At 58.6% G+C, this 22,180-nt stretch overlaps 1 protein-coding gene across 3 annotated transcripts in view; it reads left to right on the forward strand.

Moving 5' to 3' along the window:
• LOC147101507 (1-phosphatidylinositol 4,5-bisphosphate phosphodiesterase delta-3-like) overlaps nt 1–22,180 on the forward strand; it is a 275,280-nt gene that overhangs the window by 239,415 nt on the left and 13,685 nt on the right. For all 3 annotated transcript variants that reach the window (XM_085966655.1, XM_085966656.1, XM_085966657.1), the window contains one exon: nt 7,963–8,112. In XM_085966655.1, the coding sequence (XP_085822781.1) occupies nt 7,963–8,112 (150 nt within the window). The remainder of the gene's footprint in view (nt 1–7,962; nt 8,113–22,180) is intronic.

The raw sequence follows: 22,180 nt of genomic DNA on the forward strand, positions 1-22,180 counted from the left end.
GTGTCGCTCTGCGAGTGTGTGCATGCTGCCGCACCTTGGCTGGGATGGCTGCAGATCGGTAACCAGGGGCCTGGTGCCTCTGGGGTAATCGTGGAGAGAGGTGGTAAAAGGAAGAATTCATGGTGACGGGCAGTAGTTGGAGGAGGGAGGACCAGTGTGCAGATGAAGAATGTGCGGTGTAAAAGTAAAAGATGGGGGGGGGTGCCCTGCTGCCCAATCAGAGAAAGTATTTGGTGTAAAAACCCAACCAAAAAACCTCAGCCACGCCATGGATGTCCAAGGCCCACCTGATGCAATTTTCCGACAGGCGTGTAAACGGGAGCAGAGCAAGGCCTCCTGTTTCGGGCGGGGGGAGTGTGTTTAAATATGCAAATCAGGGTCCTACGCTCTTTGAACTACAAATGTGCGGAGCCACAGGCCTGTGCTCATCTCCCCAGGATTTGCCCGCCCCCCCCCATCCCGGGATCAGCCCCCACCCCAAGAGGCCCAACCTGCCGGCTAGCTCTGGGCCAGGCACAGGCCTAGGAACCCAGAGGGTTGATTCAGTGACCCGCACTCCTGTCTAGTCAGGCTTCACGCCACGACTGGTGCCTCATAATATCATCCCTTGTGACTTCCCTCTCTCCAGTCGCCTGGTGACACAGCAAGAAATACATTGGCCCAGAAATTCAGGTACGCACGGGGTCCTCACCCGTAAGCCCTATGGAAGTGCCGGTTCCCTGCACGCACTGCGCATGCAGGGAAACCGGCACTTCCGTTCCCCTGAACGAAGGGGTTCAGAGGTCGAACGCGTGCGCAGGAGAGGCTGCGCGTGCGCATCGAACTTCGTTTTTTTTTGCAGGTTTTCCCAGGAGAGTAAGTCTGCCGAAGTTAGACATGGGCCCAGAAATTCGGGTCGGGGGCTTCCCGCGGGTGCAAGCCCCCGATCTGCACTTACCTAGCGTGCCGGCCATTGAGCTGTGGGCCCCCGTGGAATTCCGATCCGGGGCCTGGTCCAACTGCCGGCGCGCAGTGCTTGCGTATCCCAGGGGTGCAGTTAGTTCAATGCGTCCCCTGGGATCACGTGGGCCATGGGGAGCCAATCGGAGCAGGGAATGCTCCATTCATAAGTCTGACAGGAAGTGCTGTCAAACTTAGAAATACTACGGCCCCAAAACAGCACTAAATCTTCAAATAAATTTTAAAAAAACATCACATTTTTTAAATAAACTATAAATTACCTGAAATAACTATTTTAAACAATAATTTAAATTTTTGAAAAAGATAATTTTATTTTCTAACGTGGCTAAAAATAAACTTATCTTGCTTTAAAGTATTTAAAAATAATAAACCTGTGGAAAAAATGTTTTAATTTTAATTATGTAGTGTATGTACCTTTAAGAGAGAACTACTTTTACAGCTTCTGTATACTGTAGTACCGGCAGTGACCACACCTGTATATAAGCCTTGAGCATGCCTCTGTACCCCCAGTCTTGAGACTACCCTACTCCAGTAAATACCTGTTATTGTTAAGTTACAGCATCCGTGTAGTTATTGAAAAACATCATACTCTCAGAATCATGGATCTAACAGTGGCGACAAATGTCGATTCGAATCTACCTGCAACTCTGCAATTCCCTTCGAGGATTCGCTCCGGGAGGGCGGTGGCAGAAAGTCGAGGCCAGAAGCACGGGCGTCGACCACGAGCAACCGCCCAGTCGTCCGGCAGAAAGTGAACATCGCAGGGGAGGCTGTTGAGAGCCGGGCTTGGTTCCCCAGCCACGACGATCAGCAACAGACTGACAACAGGTACAGCGCAGACCCTTCCCGGACAGCGGCGGCTGGAGCCGACCGACGGCAGAGAAAAAGCCGAGCAGCGTCGACGGGGTAAGAGAGAGGGTGAAGCGCACAGGGCGCAGCCGGGGGTTGAAAACCGAGCGGCGTCGAGGAAAAACAAAACGGAGAGAGGGTAAAGCAGCAGCCGGGTTCAGGACCGAGCGGCGGAAACGGGAAAGGCGCACAGAAAAAAAAAACGCGCAGAGCACAGCCAGGGCTCAAGGGCTGAACAGTGTCTGCGGGGAGAAGAAGGGAGAGCGTGGGAGACGCCATTGAGCCGCGGAGAAGAAGGAAGAGCGAAGGGACGCCATTTTTAGAAGCCGCAGCGGAGAAGAAGGGCGAGCGCGGGAAGAAAGGAAAGCATGGGAGATGCCATTTTGTGACAGTGGAGAAGAAGGTAGAGCGCGGGAGACGCCATTTTTGACAGTTAAATCACACCCAGGGATGCCGAAGAGTGGCAGTATCTCTACGTTCGATAATGAAATCGAAGATTGGACGACATATGTGGAACGTATTGAGGTGTACTGCAGGGCGAATGAATCACAGAATCACAGAAACCCCACAGTGCAGATAGAGGCCATTTCGGCCCATCGAGCCTGCACCGACACATATCCCACCTGACCCCCGTAACCCCTACACCAACACATATCCCACCCTATCCCCGTAACCCCACGTATTTAATCCCCCTAACACTAAAGGTCAATTTTTTTTATCATAGCCAATCAACCTAACCCGCACATCTTTGGACTGTGGGAGGAAACCGGAGCACCCGGAGGAAACCCACGCAAACACGGGGAGAATTTGCAAACTCCATACAGTCACCCGAGGCTGGATTCGAACCCGGGTCCCTGGCGCTGTGAGGCAACAGTGCTAACCACTATGCCACTGTGCCAGATGCGAGGAAAGCACTGGTTTTGTTAAATTCCATGGGTGCAAAAACTTATGGCTTACTGCAAAACCTAATAACCCCAGAGAAGCCCGTGAATAAGAATTTCGAAAGCATAGTAGAAATCCTACAGGACTACTTAAACCCCACACCGCTGCTGATAGCAGAAAGATTTAAGTTCCATAAAAGGAACCAACATAAAGACGAAAGCAATGCTGAGTACTTAACGGAACTGCGCAAGCTATCGAAACACTGCCAGTTTGGAGTGGGACTAGCAGATACGTTAAGGGACAAGTTTGTGTGTGGGCTTCAAAGTGAAGGAACCCAGAAACGGCTTCTATCAGAAAAGGATCTTACGCTGGACAAGGCTTTCAGCATGGCAGTATCACACGAAGCAGCCGCAAGGGGCGCTGCAGAGATACAACGGAGACCGCAAGAATATGGCACCAATGAAATATCCTATGGAACAGGGAAGTGTTATCGCTGCGGCAGAGCAACACACGACCAGAAGGATTGTTGGTTCAAGGACCAAGTGTGCAGACAGTGTGGAAAAGCAGGACACACAGCAAGAGTCTGCAGGTCTGGGAAGAAAACCAACAGCAAGAAATCTCCACAGGAGAAGTACAAAAAGGTACATAAGGTGATGGACAGTAGTTCAGACGAACAGAAAAGTGATACAGACTCTGGAAGCAAGGAGCTGGGTTGTCTGAAACTACATAAGGTAACTAAAATGGAGGATCACCAGACTATCTGGGTTACACTCAAGATAGACGGAGTCCAAGTGAAAATGGAATTGGACACAGGAGCAGCCCTAACAGTCATAAACCAAAGGGACTACAAGCGGCTATTTTCACATATACCCTTGAAAGCTACAGAGATTGTCTTGAAGACGTCCACAGGGCAAAAAGTCTACCCCAAAGGAAAAATAAGGGTGAAAGTAATATACAAAGGCCAGGAAATACCTAAAATGGACCTATATGTATTGCCAGATGGAGGACCACCACTGCTAGGACGTGAATGGATCCGGAAGATACAATTAGATTGGCATTCCATACAGGCACTGAAGGTTGAGGCCAAAAAGGATGACGACGTCACACCTGGACGACTGTCAAAAATGCTAACTGACGCAAAAGAAGTGTTCCAGGAGGGACTCAGAACACTAAAAGGCATAACAGCAATGATTCAAATAGAGGAAAATGCAAGCCCAAAGTTTCTTAAGGCCAGACCAGTGCCTTATGCGATCCGACCAGCTGTCGAAGCAGAGCTGGAAGGGTTGGAACGTTCAGGAGTACTGTCCAAAGTAGACTGGAGCGAGTGGGCTACACCCATCGTTCCTGTAATGAAGAGGTCGTTGAGGAATATGCCTGGGGAACCAAAGAAGGTCTGCATCTGTGGGGATTTTAAGGTGACAGTGAACCCAGTCCTTCACACGGTACAATATCCGCTTCCACGAATTGAGGATATTTTCACCTCGCTATCTGGAGGTAAACGCTTCACCAAAATTGATCTAGCCCAGGCGTACTTGCAAATGGAGGTAGAAGAAGCCTCGAAACAGTACCTCACGATCAACACTCATAAAGGTCTCTACCAATACAACCGGCTGGTGTTCGGGGTAGTATCGGCTCCGGCTATTTGGCAAAGGGCGATGGATCAAGTCCTGCAAGGGATTCCAGGGACCCAGTGTTATTTGGACGACATCCTGGTCACGGGCGAAAATGACAGTGATCACCTCGCCAACTTGGAGAAGGTGCTCACCAGATTAAAGGAATATGGGCTACGAGCTAATCGCCACACGTGTGAGTTTTTCCAGAAGCAGATCTCGTATTGTGGCCACGTTATCGATGAAGAGAGGTTACATAAGTCCCCTGAAAAGATTGAGGCAGTAGTCAAGGCTCCAGCACCGGAAAATGTGTCACAACTGAGGTCGTTCCTCGGGCTGGTGAACTACTACCATAAGTTCTTACCAAATTTGTCTACAGTATTACACCCACTGAACACCCTACTGCAAACAGGGGTACCATGGAAGTGGAATGACGAACGTAAACGAGCTTTCCAGAAGTGCAAAGAATTGATCACATCAAAAGAGGTGTTGGCCCATTTCAACCCAGCACTACCAATTCGGTTGGCATGTGATGCATCACCCTATGGTATTGGAGCGGTGCTGTCGCACAAATTCCCAGACGGGTTGGAGAGGCCAGTAGCCTTTGCGTCTCGGTCACTAACCTCAGCCGAGCGCAACTACGCCCAGATTGACAGGGAGGCCCTCAGCCTAGTATGGGGAGTAAAAAAATTCAACCACTATCTGCATGGGCAGAAGTTCACCTTGCTGACTGACCACCAACCACTTGTCTCCATCTTTAATCCAAAGAAGGGCGTTCCGGTGATGACTGCACAACGGTTACAAAGATGGTCCCTTTTTCTAGGGGCGAACCAATATGAAATAGAATATAAAGGCACGAAACAGCATGGAAACGCTGATGGGCTATCACGCCTGCCACTGCCTACTGTGGAGGAAGCACCAGCAGTGGACCCTATCGAGATATTTTATTCGTCAATAATTGAACGATTGCCAGTAACTAACGCGGATATAGAGAAGGAGACCCGCAATGATCCGACGCTGTCTCTGGTATATGATTTGACGGTGAGGGGATGGCCAACACATGGCGACTCACTGTTGCCAGCATTCTCATCCAGAAGAGAACAGCTGTCAATATGCCAGGGGACAGTGATGTGTGGATCACAGTTTGTGTCCGAAGAGTTTCGGAAATTTATGAGAAGGAATGGGGTAAGGCATTACACATCCGCCCCGTATCATCCAGCCACAAATGGATTGGCTGAGAGGTTCGTACAAACCTTTAAAAAGGCGATAAAGGCCATGTGCGACGATGAAATTCCACGACAGCATAAGGTGGAAAAAAAACGTAAATTCGATGCGCACGCGCAGCCTCTCCCGCGCATGTGTTCGACCTCTGAACCCCTTTGTTCAGGGGAACGGAAGTGCCGGTTTCCCACACATGAGCAGTGCATGCAGGAAACTGGCACTTCCATTGGGCTTACGGGTGAGTACCCCGTGCGTACACACCCGTGGAGACCCGAATTTCTGGGCCATGTAAAAAGCAGTCATAAGGCCTGCTTTTTACAAGGTAAGTGGTGAATTAATTAAAATTAAAACATTTTTTCCACAGGTTTATTATTTCTAAATACTTTAAAGCAAGGTAAGTTTATTTTTAGCCCCGTTAGAAAATTTTAAAAAAAATTCAAAAATTTAAATTATTGTTTAAAATAGTTATTTCATGTAATTTATAGTTTATTTTAAAAATGTGATTTTTTAAAAATGTATTTGAAGATTTAGTGCTATTTTGGGCCCATAGTATCTATAAGCCTTGACAGCTCTTCCTGTCAGACTTATGAATGAAGCATTCCCTGCTCCACATGGCCCACGTGATCCCAGGGGACGCATCGAACTAACTGCGCCCCTGGGATATGCAAGCACTGCGCACCGGCAGCTGGAGCAGGCCCAGGATCGGAATCCCACGCCGGCCCACAGCTCAACGGCCGGCGCGCTGGGTAAGTGCAGATCGGGGACTTGCACCCGCGGGAAGCCCCCGACCCGAATTTCTGGGCCATTACTGGAACTAAAAAGAAAGTATCTGAACCTGCAAGACATACAGAGCTGATCCATCAGCATCTCTACAGAGAAGAGACAGGTTAAGGTTTTTGGTGTACACCCTTAGTCAGCACTGGAGATGAAAAGATAAGAGGCCCCTTTAATAGGGGAGGAGGGGAGAACGACGGGCAAACGTTAGGTATCAGAAATGATACTTGACATCTGATGGGTTCATGGGCCAATAAACAGCTTTCGGAACTGCTGGAAAGGGCTGAAGACGCGATGCTGAGGGGCCTAGCACGCCCCAGGGTCGGTGCCCAGCCCAGAGAGCTGGAATTCTGCATACACGACATGCACAAGCCTCATTAGGCCTGAGGCTTTGGTCAGGAGCCTGTGCCACAATGCGGCAGGAGCAGATGGGGCGGATTGTTACTCCGCCCGGTGGTAGCTTACCGCCCGATTACACTGGCGCTCCGGCCACAGCCATCTTGGCTGGGGTCCTGAGATGGGCGTCCAGAGCACCCGCCTGTTTCAGGCCGCAGGCCGCTTATAATATGCAAATCAGGGTCCTGAGGTCCAGAGGACCCCGACTGCAATTTTGAGGTAGAAACGGACTCCGCCCATTTCTACCAGGCATTGAGTGGCCTAACCAGCGGTCTCCAGAGGCCGCTCAGAAAACAGCCCTGGAGGGCAGCAGAAGCAGGTTTGCGGTCTGCTGCCGGCTCATGACTGTCCCTCCAGGGAGAGGCAGGACACTTATTAACATAGAAAAGTCACTGTGGCTGCACGGGTTTCCCAGGGGTCGGCAGCGGAGGGGAAGCGAGAGCTGTCTCCACATGGAAAGTGTCTCTTTTAGCAGGACTGCTCCTCGGCCCCCCAGGCCGCTCAAGGAAGCCTTCGGCCTCCCCCTGTCCCGATGGCCTGCCTCCTCCCCAGCCCTCCCAATCACTGGCCAGGTTGTCCATTCAGCTGGCTGCTGGCAGAGAGACGGAGCTACAAGATGTTAATGAGGCCCTGGCGTTAAGATCAGCGAGACCGCTGTGTCTCCAGCCTTGCCGGGTTCTTTGGCCAATTTCAGCCTCGTCCACACCCTCCCCATAAATATCGGGGTGTAGGAACTGGGGTTCCTAGCCGAAGAATTGAGATCGACTCAGAAAATCAAAACAATAAAATTTAATGAACAAACGAAGCTGTACAGGAAACTGTAGGATATAATGCAAATAGGTCTGGTCTGCTTGAAAGCCTCTCTGGAAACTGCTAGCAGGTTCCGAGCTCAACTGCTAGCAGGTTCCGAGCTCAACTGCTAGCAGGTTCCGAGCTCAACTGCTAGCAGGTTCCGAGCTCTACTGCTAGAAGGTTCCGAGCTCTGACGTCATGACGTTCTTCCCACCGTTGAGAGATCACGTGACGGACGGCATGACGTCATCACGCGGAGTACAGGAAAGAAGCCCTCGTACAGTTAACAGATACATTAAAGGTGCAGCCCCCAGCTGTACTACATTGCTGTAAAAGGAATTATATACAATTGTCCGTAATCCTCTGGTGGTTCCGCCACAGGGGCATTATTTCTGACACCATACAGATTACTCGTTACACGGGAGGATTCCTGCCTTCAGGTAGTTAACAGTCGCTGTATATTTTTGTTGAATGGCAGGTTTTAATCCGGTGTGGAATGAAGTGCTCCGGTTTACAATCAGCGCTCCCGAGCTCGCTCTCATCCGATTCGTGGTTGAAGATTACGACTCAGCTTCCAGCAATGACTTCATCGGGCAGTTTACACTCCCGTTCTCAAGTGTTAAAGAAGGTAATCGCCAATTTACATCCCCACTGACTCTGCCCCGCCCACTCTGACGCTGCCCCGCCCACTCTGACAGTGCCCCGCCCACTCTGACAGTGCCCCTCCCACTCTGACACTGCCCCTCCGACTCTGACAGTGCCCCGCCCACTCTGACAGTGCCCCTCCCACTCTGACACTGCCCCTCCGACTCTGACAGTGCCCCGCCCACTCTGACAGTGCCCCGCCCACTCTGACACTGCCCCGCCCACTCTGACACTGCCCCGCCCACTCTGACGCTGCCCCGCCCACTCTGACACTGCCCCTCCCACTCTGACTCTGCCCTGCCCACTCTGACACTGCCCCCCCACTCTGACTCTGCCCCGCCCACTCTGACACTGCCCCTCCCACTCTGACTCTGCCCCGCCCACTCTGACACTGCCCCTCCCACTCTGACACTGCCCCTCCCACTCTGACTCTGCCCTGCCCACTCTGACACTGCCCCTCCCACTCTGAAACTGCCCCGCCCACTCTGACACTGCCCCGCCCACTCTGACTCTGCCCCTCCCACTCTGACAGTGCCCCGCCCATTCTGACACTGCCCCTCCCAATATGACACTGCCCCACCCACTCTGACACTGCCCCACCCACTCTGACACTTCCCCGCCCACTCTGACACTGCCCCACCCACTCTGACACTGCCCCGCCCACTCTGACTCTGCCCCTCCCACTCTGACACTGCCGCGCCCACTCTGACACTGCCCCTCCCACTCTGACTCTGCCCCTCCCACTCTGACACTGCCCCTCCCAATATGACATTGCCCCTCCCATTCTGACACTGCCCCTCCCACTCTGACACTGCCCCTCCCACTCTGACACTGCCCCGCCCACTGACACTGCCCCGCCCACTCTGACACTGCCCCTCCCACTCTGACACTGCCCCACCCACTCTGACACTGCCCCGCCCACTCTGACACTGCCCCGCCCACTGACACTGCCCTGCCCACTCTGACACTACCCCGCCCACTCTGACACTGCCCCACCCACTCTGACAGTGCCCCGCCCACTCTGACTCTGCCCCTCCCACTGAGACACTGCCCCTCCCACTCTGACACTGCCCCTCCCACACTGACTCTGCCCCTCCCACTCTGACTCTGCCCCTCCCACTCTGACATTGCCCCTCCCACTCTGACACTGCCCCTCCCTCTCTGACATTGCCCCTCCCTATCTGACATTGCCCCTCCCTCTCTGACACTGCCTCTCCCTCTCTGACATTGCCCCTCCCTATCTAACATTGCCCCTCCCTCTCTGACATTGCCCCTCCCACTCTGATACTGCCCCTCCCACTCTGACATTGCCCCTCCCACTCTGACACTGCCCCTCCCTCTCTGACACTGCCCCTCCCTCTCTGACCCTGCCCCTTCCTCTCTGACACTGCCCCTCCCACTCTGACATTGCCCTGCCCACTCTCACAGTGCCCCTCCCACTCTGACATTGCCCCGCCCACTGTGACACTGCCCCGGCCACTCTGACACTGCCCCGCCAATCTGACACTGCCCCTCCCTCTCTGACACTGCCCCGCCCACACTGACATTGCCCCTGCCACTCTGACACTGCCCCACCCTCTCTTACACTGCCCCTCCCACTGAGACTGCCCCTCCCTCTCTGACACTGCCCCGCCCACTCTGACACTGCCCCGCCCACTCTGACACTGCCATGCCCACTCTGACACTGGCCCGCCCACTCTGACACTGCCATGCCCACTCTGACATTGCCCCGCCCACTCTGACATTGCCCCTCCCACTCTGACACAGCCCCCCCATTCTGACACTGCCCCCCCACTCTGACATTGCCCCGCCCACTCTGACATTGCCCCACCCACGCTGACCCTGCCCCTCCCACTCTGAAACTGCCCCTCCCACTCTGACATTGCCCCTCCCATACTGACACTGCCCCTCCCTCTCTGACACTGCCCCGCCAATCTGACACTGCCCCTCCCTCTCTGACACTGCGCCTCCCTCTCTGACACTGCCCCTCCCACTCTGACACTGCCCCTCCCACTCTGACATTGCCCCGCCCACTCTCACAGTGCCCCTCCCACTCTGACACTGCCCCTCCCACCCTGACACTGCCCCTCCCACTCTGACACTGCCCTGCCCACTCTGACACTGCCCCGCCCACTGTGACACTGCCCCGCCCACTCTGACATTACCCCTCCCACTCTGACACTGCCCCTCCCACTCTGACACTGCCCCGCCCACTCTGACACTGCCGCTCCCACTCTGACATTGCCCCTCCCACTCTGACATTGCCCCCCCACTCTGACATTGCCCCGCCCACTGTGACACTGCCCCTGCCACTCTGACATTGACCCGCCCACTCTGACAGTGCACCTCCCACTCTGACACTGCCCCCCCACTCTGACACTGCCCCTCCTACACTGACACTGCCCCGCCCACTCTGGCACAGCCCCTCCCACTCTGACACTGCCCATCCTACTCTGACACTGCCCCTCCCACTGAGACATTGCCCCTCCCACTGAGACATTGCCCCTCCCACTCTTACATTGCCCCTCCCACTCTGACACTGCCCCTCCCACTCTGACATTGCCCCTCCCATGCCCCTCCCACTCTGATGTTGCCCCCCACTCTGACATTGCCCCTCCCTCTCTGACATTGCCCCTCCCTCTCTGACATTGCCCCTCCCTCTCTGAAACTGCGCCGACCTCTCTGACACAGCCCCCCCACTCTGACAGCCCCTCCCTCTCTGAAACTGCCCCTCCCACTGAGACTGCCCCTCCCACTCTGACATTGCCCCACCCACTCTGACATTGCCCCTCCTAATCTGACACTGCCCCTCCATTCTGACACTGCCCCTCCAACTCTGACACTGCCCCGCCTACTGAGACACTGCCCCGCCCACTCTGACACTGCCCCTCCCACTCTGACACTGCCGCCAACTCTAACTTTGCCCCGCCCACTCTGACACTGCCCCACCCATGCTGACACTGCCCCTCCCACTCTGACACTGCCCCTCCCACTCTGACACTGACCCTCCCACTCTGACACTGACCCGCCCACTGACACTGCCCCACCCACTCTGAAACTGCGCCGCCCACACTGACATTGCCCCTCCCACTCTGACACTGCCCCTCCCACTCTGACACTGCCCATCCCACTGAGACACTGCCCCTCCCACTCTGATGTTGCCCCCCCACTCTGACATTGCCACTCCCACTGAGACACTGCCCCTCCCACACTGACATTGCCCCTCCCATTCTGACACTGCCCCTCCCAGTCTGACATTGCCCCTCCCACTCTGACCATGCCCCTCCCACTCTGACACTGCCTCTCCCACTGAGACACTGCCCCTCCCATTCTGACATTGCCCCTCCCACTCTGACACTGCCCCTCCCACTCTGACACTGCCTTTCCCACTCTGACACTGCCCCTCCCATTCTGACACTGCCCCTCCCTCTCTGACACTGACCCTCCCTCTCTGACCCTGCCCCTCCCTCATTGACACTGCCCCTCCCACTCTGACATTACCCCACCCACTCTCACGGTGCCCCTCCCACTCTGACACTATCCCTCCCACTGACACTGCCCCGCCCACTCTGAAACTGCCCCACCCACTCTGACAATGCCCCTCCCACTGAGACATTGCCCCCCCACTCTTACATTGCTCCTCCCACTCTGACACTGCCCCGCCCACTCTCACATCACCCCTCCCACTGAGACATTGCCCCTCCCATTCTGACATTGCCCCTCCCACTCTGACACTGCTGCTCCCACCCTGACACTGCCACGCCCACTGACATTGCCCCTCCCACTCTGATACTATCCCTCCCACTCTGACACTGCCCCTCCCTCTCTGACACTGCCCCTCCCTCTCTGACCCTGCCCCTTCCTCTCTGACAATGCCCCTCCCACTCTGACATTGCCCTGCCCACTCTCACAGTGCCCCTCCCACTCTGTCATTGCCCCGCCCACTGTGACACTGCCCCGCCCACTCTGACACTGCCCCTCCCACTCTCACACTGCCCCTCCCTCTCTGACACTGCCCCGCCAACACTGACATTGCCCCTGCCACTCTGACACTGCCCCTCCCACTGAGACTGCCCCGCCATCTCTGACATTGCCCCTCCCACTCTGACACTGCCCCGCCCGCTCTGACACGGCCCCTCCCTCTCTGACACTGCCCCGCACACTCTGATACTGCCCCTCCCACTCTGACATTGCCCCTCCCACTCTTGCACAGCCCCTCCCTCTCTGACACTGCCCCTCCCTCTCTGACCCTGCCCCTTCCTCTCTGACACTGCCCCTCCCACTCTGACATTGCCCTTCCCACTCTCACAGTGCCCCTCCCACTCTGACATTGCCCCGCCCACTGCGACACTGCCCCGCCCACTCTGACACTGCCTCTCCCACTCTGACACTGCCCCTCCCTTTCTTACACTGCCATGCCCACTCTGACACTGCCCCGCCCACTCTGACACTGCCATGCCCACTCTGACATTTCCCCGCCCACTCTGACATTGCCCCTCCCACTCTGACACAGCCCCCCCACTCTGACACTGCCCCCCCACTCTGACATTGCCCCGCCCACTCTGACATTGCCCCACCCACGCTGACCCTGCCCCTCCCACTCTGAAACTGCCCCTCCCACTCTGACATTGCCCCTCCCACTGAGACACTGCCCCTCCCACTCTGACATTGCCCCTCCCATACTGACACTGCCCCTCCCTCTCTGACATTGCCCCTCCCTCTCTGACATTGCCCCTCCCTCTCTGACACTGCCCCTCCCTCTCTGACACTGCCCCTCCCTCTCTGACACTGCCCCCCCACTCTGACATTGCCCCGCCCACGCTCACAGTGCCCCTCCCACTCTGACACTGCCCCGCCCACTGTGACACTGCCCCGCCCACTCTGACATTGCCCCTCCCACTCTGACACTGCCCCGCCCACTCTGACATTGCTCCTCCAACTCTGACACTGCCCCTCCCACTCTGACAGTGCTCCTCCAACTCTGACACTGCCCCTCCCACTCTGACACTGCCCCGCCTACCGAGACACTGCCCCGCCCACTCTGACATTGCCCCTCCCACTCTGACACTGCCCCGCCCACTGACACTGCCCTGCCTACTCTGACGCTGCCCCTCCCACTCTGACACTGCCCCTCCCACTGAGACATTGCCCCTCCCACTGAGGCATTGCCCCTCCCACTCTGACATTGCCCCTCCCACTCTGACATTGCCCCCCCACTCTGACATTGCCCCTCCCTCTCTGACACTGCCCCCCCACTCTGACATTGCCCCTCCCACTCTGACACTGCCCCTCCCACTCTGACACTGCCCCTCCCACTCTGACACTGCCCCGCCCACTCTGACACTGCCCCTCCCACTCTGACACTGCCCCGCCCACTCTGACACTGCCCCGCCGTCTCTGACATTGCCCCTCCCTCTCTGACCCTGCCCCGCACACTCTGACAGTGCGCCTCCCACTCTGACACTGCCCCTCCTACTCTGACACTGCCCCTCCTACTCTGACACTGCCCCACCCACTCTGACACTGCCCCTCCCACTCTGACATTGCCCCTCCCATGCCCCCCCACTCTGATGTTGCCCCCCACTCTGACGTTGCCCTTCCCACTGAGACACTGCCCCGCCCACTCTGACATTGCCCCTCCCTCTCTGACATTGCCCATCCCTCTCTGACATTGCCCCTCCCACTCTGAAACTGCGCCGACCTCTTTGACACTGCCCCTCCCACTCTGACACAGCCCCTCCCACTCTGACACAGCCCCTCCCTCTCTGAAACTGCCCCTCCCACTGAGACACTGCCCCTCCCACTCTGACACTGTCCCTCCCTCTCTCACACTGCCCCGCCCTCTCTGACACTGCCCCCCCACTCTGACACTGCCCCTCCCTCTCTGACACTGCCCCTCCCTCTCTGACACTGCCCCTCCCTCTCTGACACTGCCCCCCCACTCTGACATTGCCCCGCCCACGCTCACAGTGCCCCTCCCACCCTGACACTGCCCCGCCCACTGTGACACTGCCCCGCCCACTCTGACATTGCCCCTCCCACTCTGACACTGCCCCGCCCACTCTGATACTGCCCCGCCCACTTTGACATTGCCCCTCCCACTCTGACACTGCCCCGCCCACTGACACTGCCCTGCCTACTCTGACGCTGCCCCTCCCACTCTGACACAGCCCCTCCCACTGAGACATTGCCCCTCCCACTGAGGCATTGCCGCTCCCACTCTGACATTGCCCCTCCCACTCTGACATTGCCCCCCCACTCTGACATTGCCCCCCCACTCTGACATTGCCCCTCCCTCTCTGACACTGCCCCTCCCACTCTGACATTGCCCCTCCCACTCTGACACTGCCCCTCCCACTCTGACACTGCCCCGCCCACTCTGACACTGCCCCGCCCACTCTGACACTGCCCCTGCCACTCTGACATTGCCCCTCCCACTGAGACACTGCCCCTCCCACTCTTACATTGCCCCTCCCATGCCCCTCCCACTCTGATGTTGCCCCCCACTCTGACGTTGCCCCTCCCTCTCTGACATTGCCCATCCCTCTCTGACATTGCCCCTCCCTCTCTGAAACTGCGCCGACCTCTTTGACACTGCCCCTCCCACTGAGACACTGCCCCTCCCACTCTGACACTGTCCCTCCCTCTCTGACACTGCCCCGCCCTCTCTGACACTGCCCCTCCCACTCTGACACTGCCCCTCCCTCTCTGACACTGACCCTCCCTCTCTGACACTTGCCCCTCCCTCATTGACACTGCCCCTCCCACTCTGACATTAACCCACCCACTCTCTCACTGCCCCTCCCACTCTAACACTATCCCTCCCACTAACACTGCCCCACCCACTCTGAAACTGCCCCGCCCACTCTGACAATGCCCCTCCCACTGAGACATTGCCCCACCCACTCTTACATTGCCCCTTCCACTCTGACACTGCCCCGCCCACTCTCACATCGCCCCTCCCACTGAGACATTGCCCCTCCCACTCTGACATTGCCCCTCCCACTCTGACACTGCCGCTCCCACCCTGACACTGCCCCTCCCACTCTGACACTGCCACGCCCACTGACATTGCCCCTCCCACTCTGATACTATCCCTCCCACTCTGGCACTGCCCCGCCCACTCTGAATCTGCCCCGCCCACTCTGACATTGCCCCTCCCACTCTGACACTGCCCCTCCCACACTGTCACTGCCCCACCCACTCTGATACTTCCCGGCCCACTCTGACACTGCCCCTCCCACTCTGACACTGCCCCTCCCACTCTGACACTGCCCCTCCAATTCTGACATTGCCCCTCCCACTCTGACACTGCCCCTCCCACTCTGACACTGCCTTTCCCACTGAGACATTGCCCCTCCCACTGAGTCACTGCCCCTCCCACTCTGACACTGCCCCTCCCTCTCTGACACTGCCCCGCCCTCTCTGACACTGCCCCTCCCACTCTGACACTGCCCCTCCCTCTCTGACACTGACCCTCCCTCTCTGACCGTGCCCCTCCCTCATTGACACTGCCCCTCCCACTCTGACACTGCCCCTCCCACTCTGACACTTCCCCGCCTACTGAGACACTGCCCCGCCCACTCTGACACTGCCCCTCCCACTCTGACATTGCCCCTCCCATGCCCCTCCCACTCTGATGTTGCCCCCCACTCTGACATTGCCCTTCCCACTGAGACACTGCCCCGCCCACTCTGACATTGCCCCCCCTCTCTGACATTGCCCCTCCCTCTCTGACATTGCCCCTCCCTCTCTGAAACTGCGCCGACCTCTCTGACACTGCCCCTCCCACTCTGACACTGCCCCTCCCACTCTGACACTTCCCCGCCTACTGAGACACTGCCCCGCCCACTCTGACACTGCCCCTCCCACTCTGACACTGCCGCCAACTCTAACTTTGCCCCGCCCACTCTGACACTGCCCCACCCACGCTGACATTGCCCCTCCCACTCTGACACTGCCCCTCCCACTCTGACACTGCCTTTCCCACTCTGACACTGCCCCTCCCATTCTGACATTGCCCCTCCCACTCTGACGTTGCGCCCACACTCTGACATTGCCCCTCCCACTGAGACACTGCCCCTCCCACTCTGACACTGCCCCTCCCTCTCTGACAATGCCCCTCCCACTGAGACATTGCCCCCCCCACTCTTACATTGCCCCTCCCACTCTGACACTGCCACGCCCACTTACATTGCTCCTCCCACTCTGATACTATCCCTCCCACTCTGACACTGCCCATCCCACTCTGACATTGCCCCTCCCACTGAGACATTGCCCCTCCCACTCTGACACTGCCCCTCCCACTGTCACTGCCCCACCCACTCTGACACTATCCCTCCCACTCTGACTTTGCCCCGCCCACTCTGACACAGCCCCTCCCACTGAGACACTGCCCCGCCCACTCTGACATTGCCCCACCCATGCTGACACTGCCCCCCCACTCTGAAACTGCCCCTCCCACTCTGACATTGCCCCTCCCACTGAGACACTGCCCCTCCCACTCTGACATTGCCCCTCCCATACTGACACTGCCTCTCCCACTCTGACACTGCCCCGCCCACTCTGACATTGCCCCACCCACTCTGACATTGCTCCTCCAACTCTGACACTGCCCCTCCCACTCTGACACTGCCCTGCCTACTGAGACACTGCCCCGCCCACTCTGACACTGCCCCGCCCACTCTGACATTGCCCCTCCCACTCTGACACTGCCCCGCCCACTGACACTGCCCTGCCTACTCTGACACTGCCCCTCCCACTCTGACACTGCCCCTCCCACTGAGACATTGCCCCTCCCACTGAGGCATTGCTGCTCCCACTCTGACATTGCCCCCCCACTCTGACATTGCCCCTCCCTCTCTGACACTGCCCCTCCCACTCTGACATTGCCCCTTCCACTCTGACACTGCCCCTCCCACTCTGACACTGCCCCTCCCACTCTGACACTGCCCCGCCCACTCTGACACTGCCCCGCCCACTCTGACACTTCCCCTGCCACTCTGACATTGCCCCTCCCACTGAGACACTGCCCCGTCGTCTCTGACATTGCCCCTCCCTCTCTGACCCTGCCCCGCACACTCTGACAGAGCGCCTCCTACTCTGACACTGCCCCTCCTACTCTGACACTGCCCCTCCTACTCTGACACTGCCCCACCCACTCTGACACTGCCCCTCCCCCTCTGACATTGCCCCTCCCATGCCCCTCCCACTCTGATGTTGCCCCCCACTCTGACGTTGCCCTTCCCACTGAGACACTGCCCCGCCCACTCTGACATTGCCCTTCCCTCTCTGACATTGCCCATCCCTCTCTGACATTGCCCCTCCCTCTCTGAAACTGCGCCGACCTCTTTGACACTGCCCCTCCCACTCTGACACAGCCCCTCCCACTCTGACACAGCCCCTCCCTCTCTGAAACTGCCCCTCCCACTGAGACACTGCCCCTCCCACTCTGACACTGTCCCTCCCTCTCTGACACTGCCCCGCCCTCTCTGACACTGCCCCTCCCACTCTGACACTGCCCCTCCCTCTCTGACACTGACCCTCCCTCTCTGACCCTTGCCCCTCCCTCATTGACACTGCCTCTCCCACTCTGACATTACCCCACCCACTCTCTCGGTGCCCCTCCCACTCTGACACTATCCCTCCCACTAACACTGCCCCACCCACTCTGAAACTGCCCCACCCACTCTGACAATGCCCCTCCCACTGAGACACTGCCCCCCCACTCTTACATTGCCCCTTCCACTCTGACACTGCCCCGCCCACTCTCACATCGCCCCTCCCACTGAGACATTGCCCCTCCCACTCTGACATTGCCCCTCCCACTCTGACACTGCCGCTCCCACCCTGACACTGCCCCTCCCACTCTGACACTGCCACGCCCACTGACATTGCCCCTCCCACTCTGATACTATCCCTCCCACTCTGGCACTGCCCCGCCCACTCTGAATCTGCCCCGCCCACTCTGACATTGCCCCTCCCACTCTGACACTGCCCCTCCCACACTGTCACTGCCCCACCCACTCTGATACTTCCCGGCCCACTCTGACACTGCCCCTCCCACTCTGACACTGCCCCTCCCACTCTGACACTGCCCCTCCCACTCTGACACTGCCCCGCCCACTCTGACATTGCCCCACCCACTCTGACATTGCTCCTCCAACTCTGACACTGCCCCTCCCACTCTGACACTGCCCCGCCTACCGAGACACTGCCCCGCCCACTCTGACACTGCCCCGCCCACTTTGACATTGCCCCTCCCACTCTGACACTGCCCCGCCCACTGACACTGCCCTGCCTACTCTGACGCTGCCCCTCCCACTCTGACACTGCCCCTCCCACTGAGACATTGCCCCTCCCACTGAGGCATTGCCGCTCCCACTCTGACATTGCCCCCCCCACTCTGACATTGCCCCTCCCTCTCTGACACTGCCCCTCCCACTCTGACATTGCCCCTCCCACTCTGACACTGCCCCTCCCACTCTGACACTGCCCCTCCCACTCTGACACTGCCCCGCCCACTCTGACACTGCCCCGCCCACTCTGACACTGCCCCTGCCACTCTGACATTGCCCCTCCCACTGAGACACTGCCCCGCCGTCTCTGACATTGCCCCTCCCTCTCTGACCCTGCCCCGCACACTCTGACAGTGCGCCTCCCACTCTGACACTGCCCCTCCTACTCTGACACTGCCCCTCCTACTCTGACACTGCCCCACCCACTCTGACACTGCCCCTCCCACTCTGACATTGCCCCTCCCATGGCTCTCCCACTCTGATGTTGCCCCCCACTCTGACGTTGCCCTTCCCACTGAGACACTGCCCCGCCCACTCTGACGTTGCCCCTCCCTCTCTGACATTGCCCATCCCTCTCTGACATTGCCCCTCCCTCTCTGAAACTGCGCCGACCTCTTTGACACTGCCCCTCCCACTCTGACACAGCCCCTCCCACTCTGACACAGCCCCTCCCTCTCTGAAACTGCCCCTCCCACTGAGACACTGCCCCTCCCACTCTGACACTGTCCCTCCCTCTCTGACACTGCCCCGCCCTCTCTGACACTGCCCCTCCCACTCTGACACTGCCCCTCCCTCTCTGACACTGACCCTCCCTCTCTGACACTTGCCCCTCCCTCATTGACACTGCCCCTCCCACTCTGACATTAACCCACCCACTCTCTCGGTGCCCCTCCCACTCTGACACTATCCCTCCCACTAACACTGCCCCACCCACTCTGAAACTGCCCCGCCCACTCTGACAATGCCCCTCCCACTGAGACATTGCCCCCCCCACTCTTACATTGCCCCTTCCACTCTGACACTGCCCCGCCCACTCTCACATCGCCCCTCCCACTGAGACATTGCCCCTCCCACTCTGACATTGCCCCTCCCACTCTGACACTGCCGCTCCCACCCTGACACTGCCCCTCCCACTCTGACACTGCCACGCCCACTGACATTGCCCCTCCCACTCTGATACTATCCCTCCCACTCTGGCACTGCCCCGCCCACTCTGAATCTGCCCCGCCCACTCTGACATTGCCCCTCCCACTCTGACACTGCCCCTCCCACACTGTCACTGCCCCACCCACTCTGATACTTCCCGGCCCACTCTGACACTGCCCCTCCCACTCTGACACTGCCCCTCCCACTCTGACACTGCCTCTCCCACTGAGACACTGCCCCTCCAATTCTGACATTGCCCCTCCCACTCTGACACTGCCCCTCCCACTCTGACACTGCCTTTCCCACTGAGACATTGCCCCTCCCACTGAGACACTGCCCCTCCCTCTCTGACACTGCCCCTCCCTCTCTGACACTGCCCCGCCCTCTCTGACACTGCCCCTCCCACTCTGACATTGCCCCTCCCTCTCTGACATTGCCCCTCCCTCTCTGAAACTGCGCCGACCTCTGTGACACTGCCCCTCCCACTCTGACACTGCCCCTCCCACTCTGACACTGCCCCGCCTACTGAGACACTGCCCCGCCCACTCTGACACTGCCCCTCCCACTCTGACACTGCCGCCAACTCTAACTTTGCCCCGCCCACTCTGACACTGCCCCAGCCACGCTGACATTGCCCCTCCCACTCTGACACTGCCCCTCCCACTCTGACACTGCCTTTCCCACTCTGACACTGCCCCTCCCATTCTGACATTGCCCCTCCCACTCTGACGTTGCGCCCACACTCTGACATTGCCCCTCCCACTGAGACACTGCCCCTCCCACTCTGACACTGCCCCTCCCTCTCTGACACTGCCCCTCCCACTCTGACACTGCCCCTCCCTCTCTGACACTGACCCTCCCTCTCTGACCCTGCCCCTCCCTCATTGACACTGCCCCTCCCACTCTGACATTACCCCACCCACTCTCACGGTGCCCCTCCCACTCTGACACTATCCCTCCCACTGACACTGCCCCGCCCACTCTGAAACTGCCCCACCCACTCTGACAATGCCCCTCCCACTGAGACATTGCCCCCCCACTCTTACACTGCCCCTCCCACACTGACACTGCCCCGCCCACTCTCACATCGCCCCTCCCACTGAGACATTGCCCCTCCCACTCTGACATTGCCCCTCCCACTCTGACACTGCCGCTCCCACCCTGACACTGCCCCTCCCACTCTGACACTGCCACGCCCACTGACATTGCCCCTCCCACTCTGATACGATCCCTCCCACTCTGACACTGCCCCTCCCTCTCTGACACTGCCCCTCCCTCTCAGACCGTGCCCCTTCCTCTCTGACACTGCCCCTCCCACTCTGACATTGCCCTGCCCACTGTGACACTGCCCCGCCCACTCTGACACTGCCCCTCCCACTCTGACACGGCCCCTCCCTCTCTGACACTGCCCCGCCCACACTGACATTGCCCCTGCCACTCTGACACTGCCCCTCCCTCTCTTACACTGCCCCTCCCACTGAGACTGCCCCTCCCTCTCTGACACTGCCCCGCCCACTCTGACACTGCCCCACCCACTCTGACACTGCCATGCCCACTCTGACATTGCCCCTCCCACTCTGACACTGCCCCGCCCACTCTGACATTGCCCCTCCCACTGAGACACTGCCCCGCCATCTCTGACATTGCCCCTCCCTCTCTGACACTGCCCCGCACACTCTGATACTGCCCCTCCCACTCTGACATTGCCCCCCCACTCTGACATTGCCCCGCCCACTGTGACACTGCCCCGCCCCTCTGACAATGCCCCTCCCACTCTGACACTGCCCCTCCCTCTCTGACACTGCCCCGCCAATCTGACACTGCCCCTCCCTCTCTTACACTGCCCCTCCCACTGAGACTGCCCCTCCCTCTCTGACACTGCCCCGCCCACACTGACATTGCCCCTGCCACTCTGACACTGCCCCTCCCTCTCTTACACTGCCCCTCCCACTGAGACTGCCCCTCCCTCTCTGACACTGCCCCGCCCACTCTGACACTGCCCCTCCCTCTCTTACACTGCCCCTCCCACTGAGACTGCCCCTCCCTCTCTGACACTGCCCCGCCCACTCTGACACTGCCCCGCCCACTCTGACACTGCCTTGCCCACTCTGACACTGCCCCGCCCACTCTGACACTGCCATGCCCACTCTGACATTGCCCCGCCCACTCTGACATTGCCCCTCCCACTCTGACACAGCCCCCCCACTCTGACACTGCCCCGCCCACTCTGACATTGCCCCACCCATGCTGACACTGCCCCTCCCACTCTGAAACTGCCCCTCCCACTCTGACATTGCCCCTCCCACTGAGACACTGCCCCTCCCACTCTGACATTGCCCCTCCCATACTGACACTGCCCCTCCCTCTCTGACATTGCCCCTCCCTCTCTGACATTGCCCCTCCAACTCTGACAGCGCGCCTTCCACTCTGACACTGCCCCTCCTACACTGACACTGCCCCACCCACTCTGGCACAGCCCCTCCCACTCTGACACTGCCCCACCCACTCTGACAATGCCCCTCCCACTGAGACATTGCCCCTCCCACTCTTACATTGCCCCTCCCACTCTGACACTGCCCCTCCCACTCTGACATTGCCCCTCCCATG

The sequence above is a fragment of the Somniosus microcephalus genome, chromosome 24 (assembly GCF_052327205.1).
Source record: "Somniosus microcephalus isolate GS21.2 chromosome 24, FLI_Smic_1.0, whole genome shotgun sequence".
NCBI classification, from domain to species: Eukaryota; Metazoa; Chordata; class Chondrichthyes; order Squaliformes; family Somniosidae; genus Somniosus; species Somniosus microcephalus.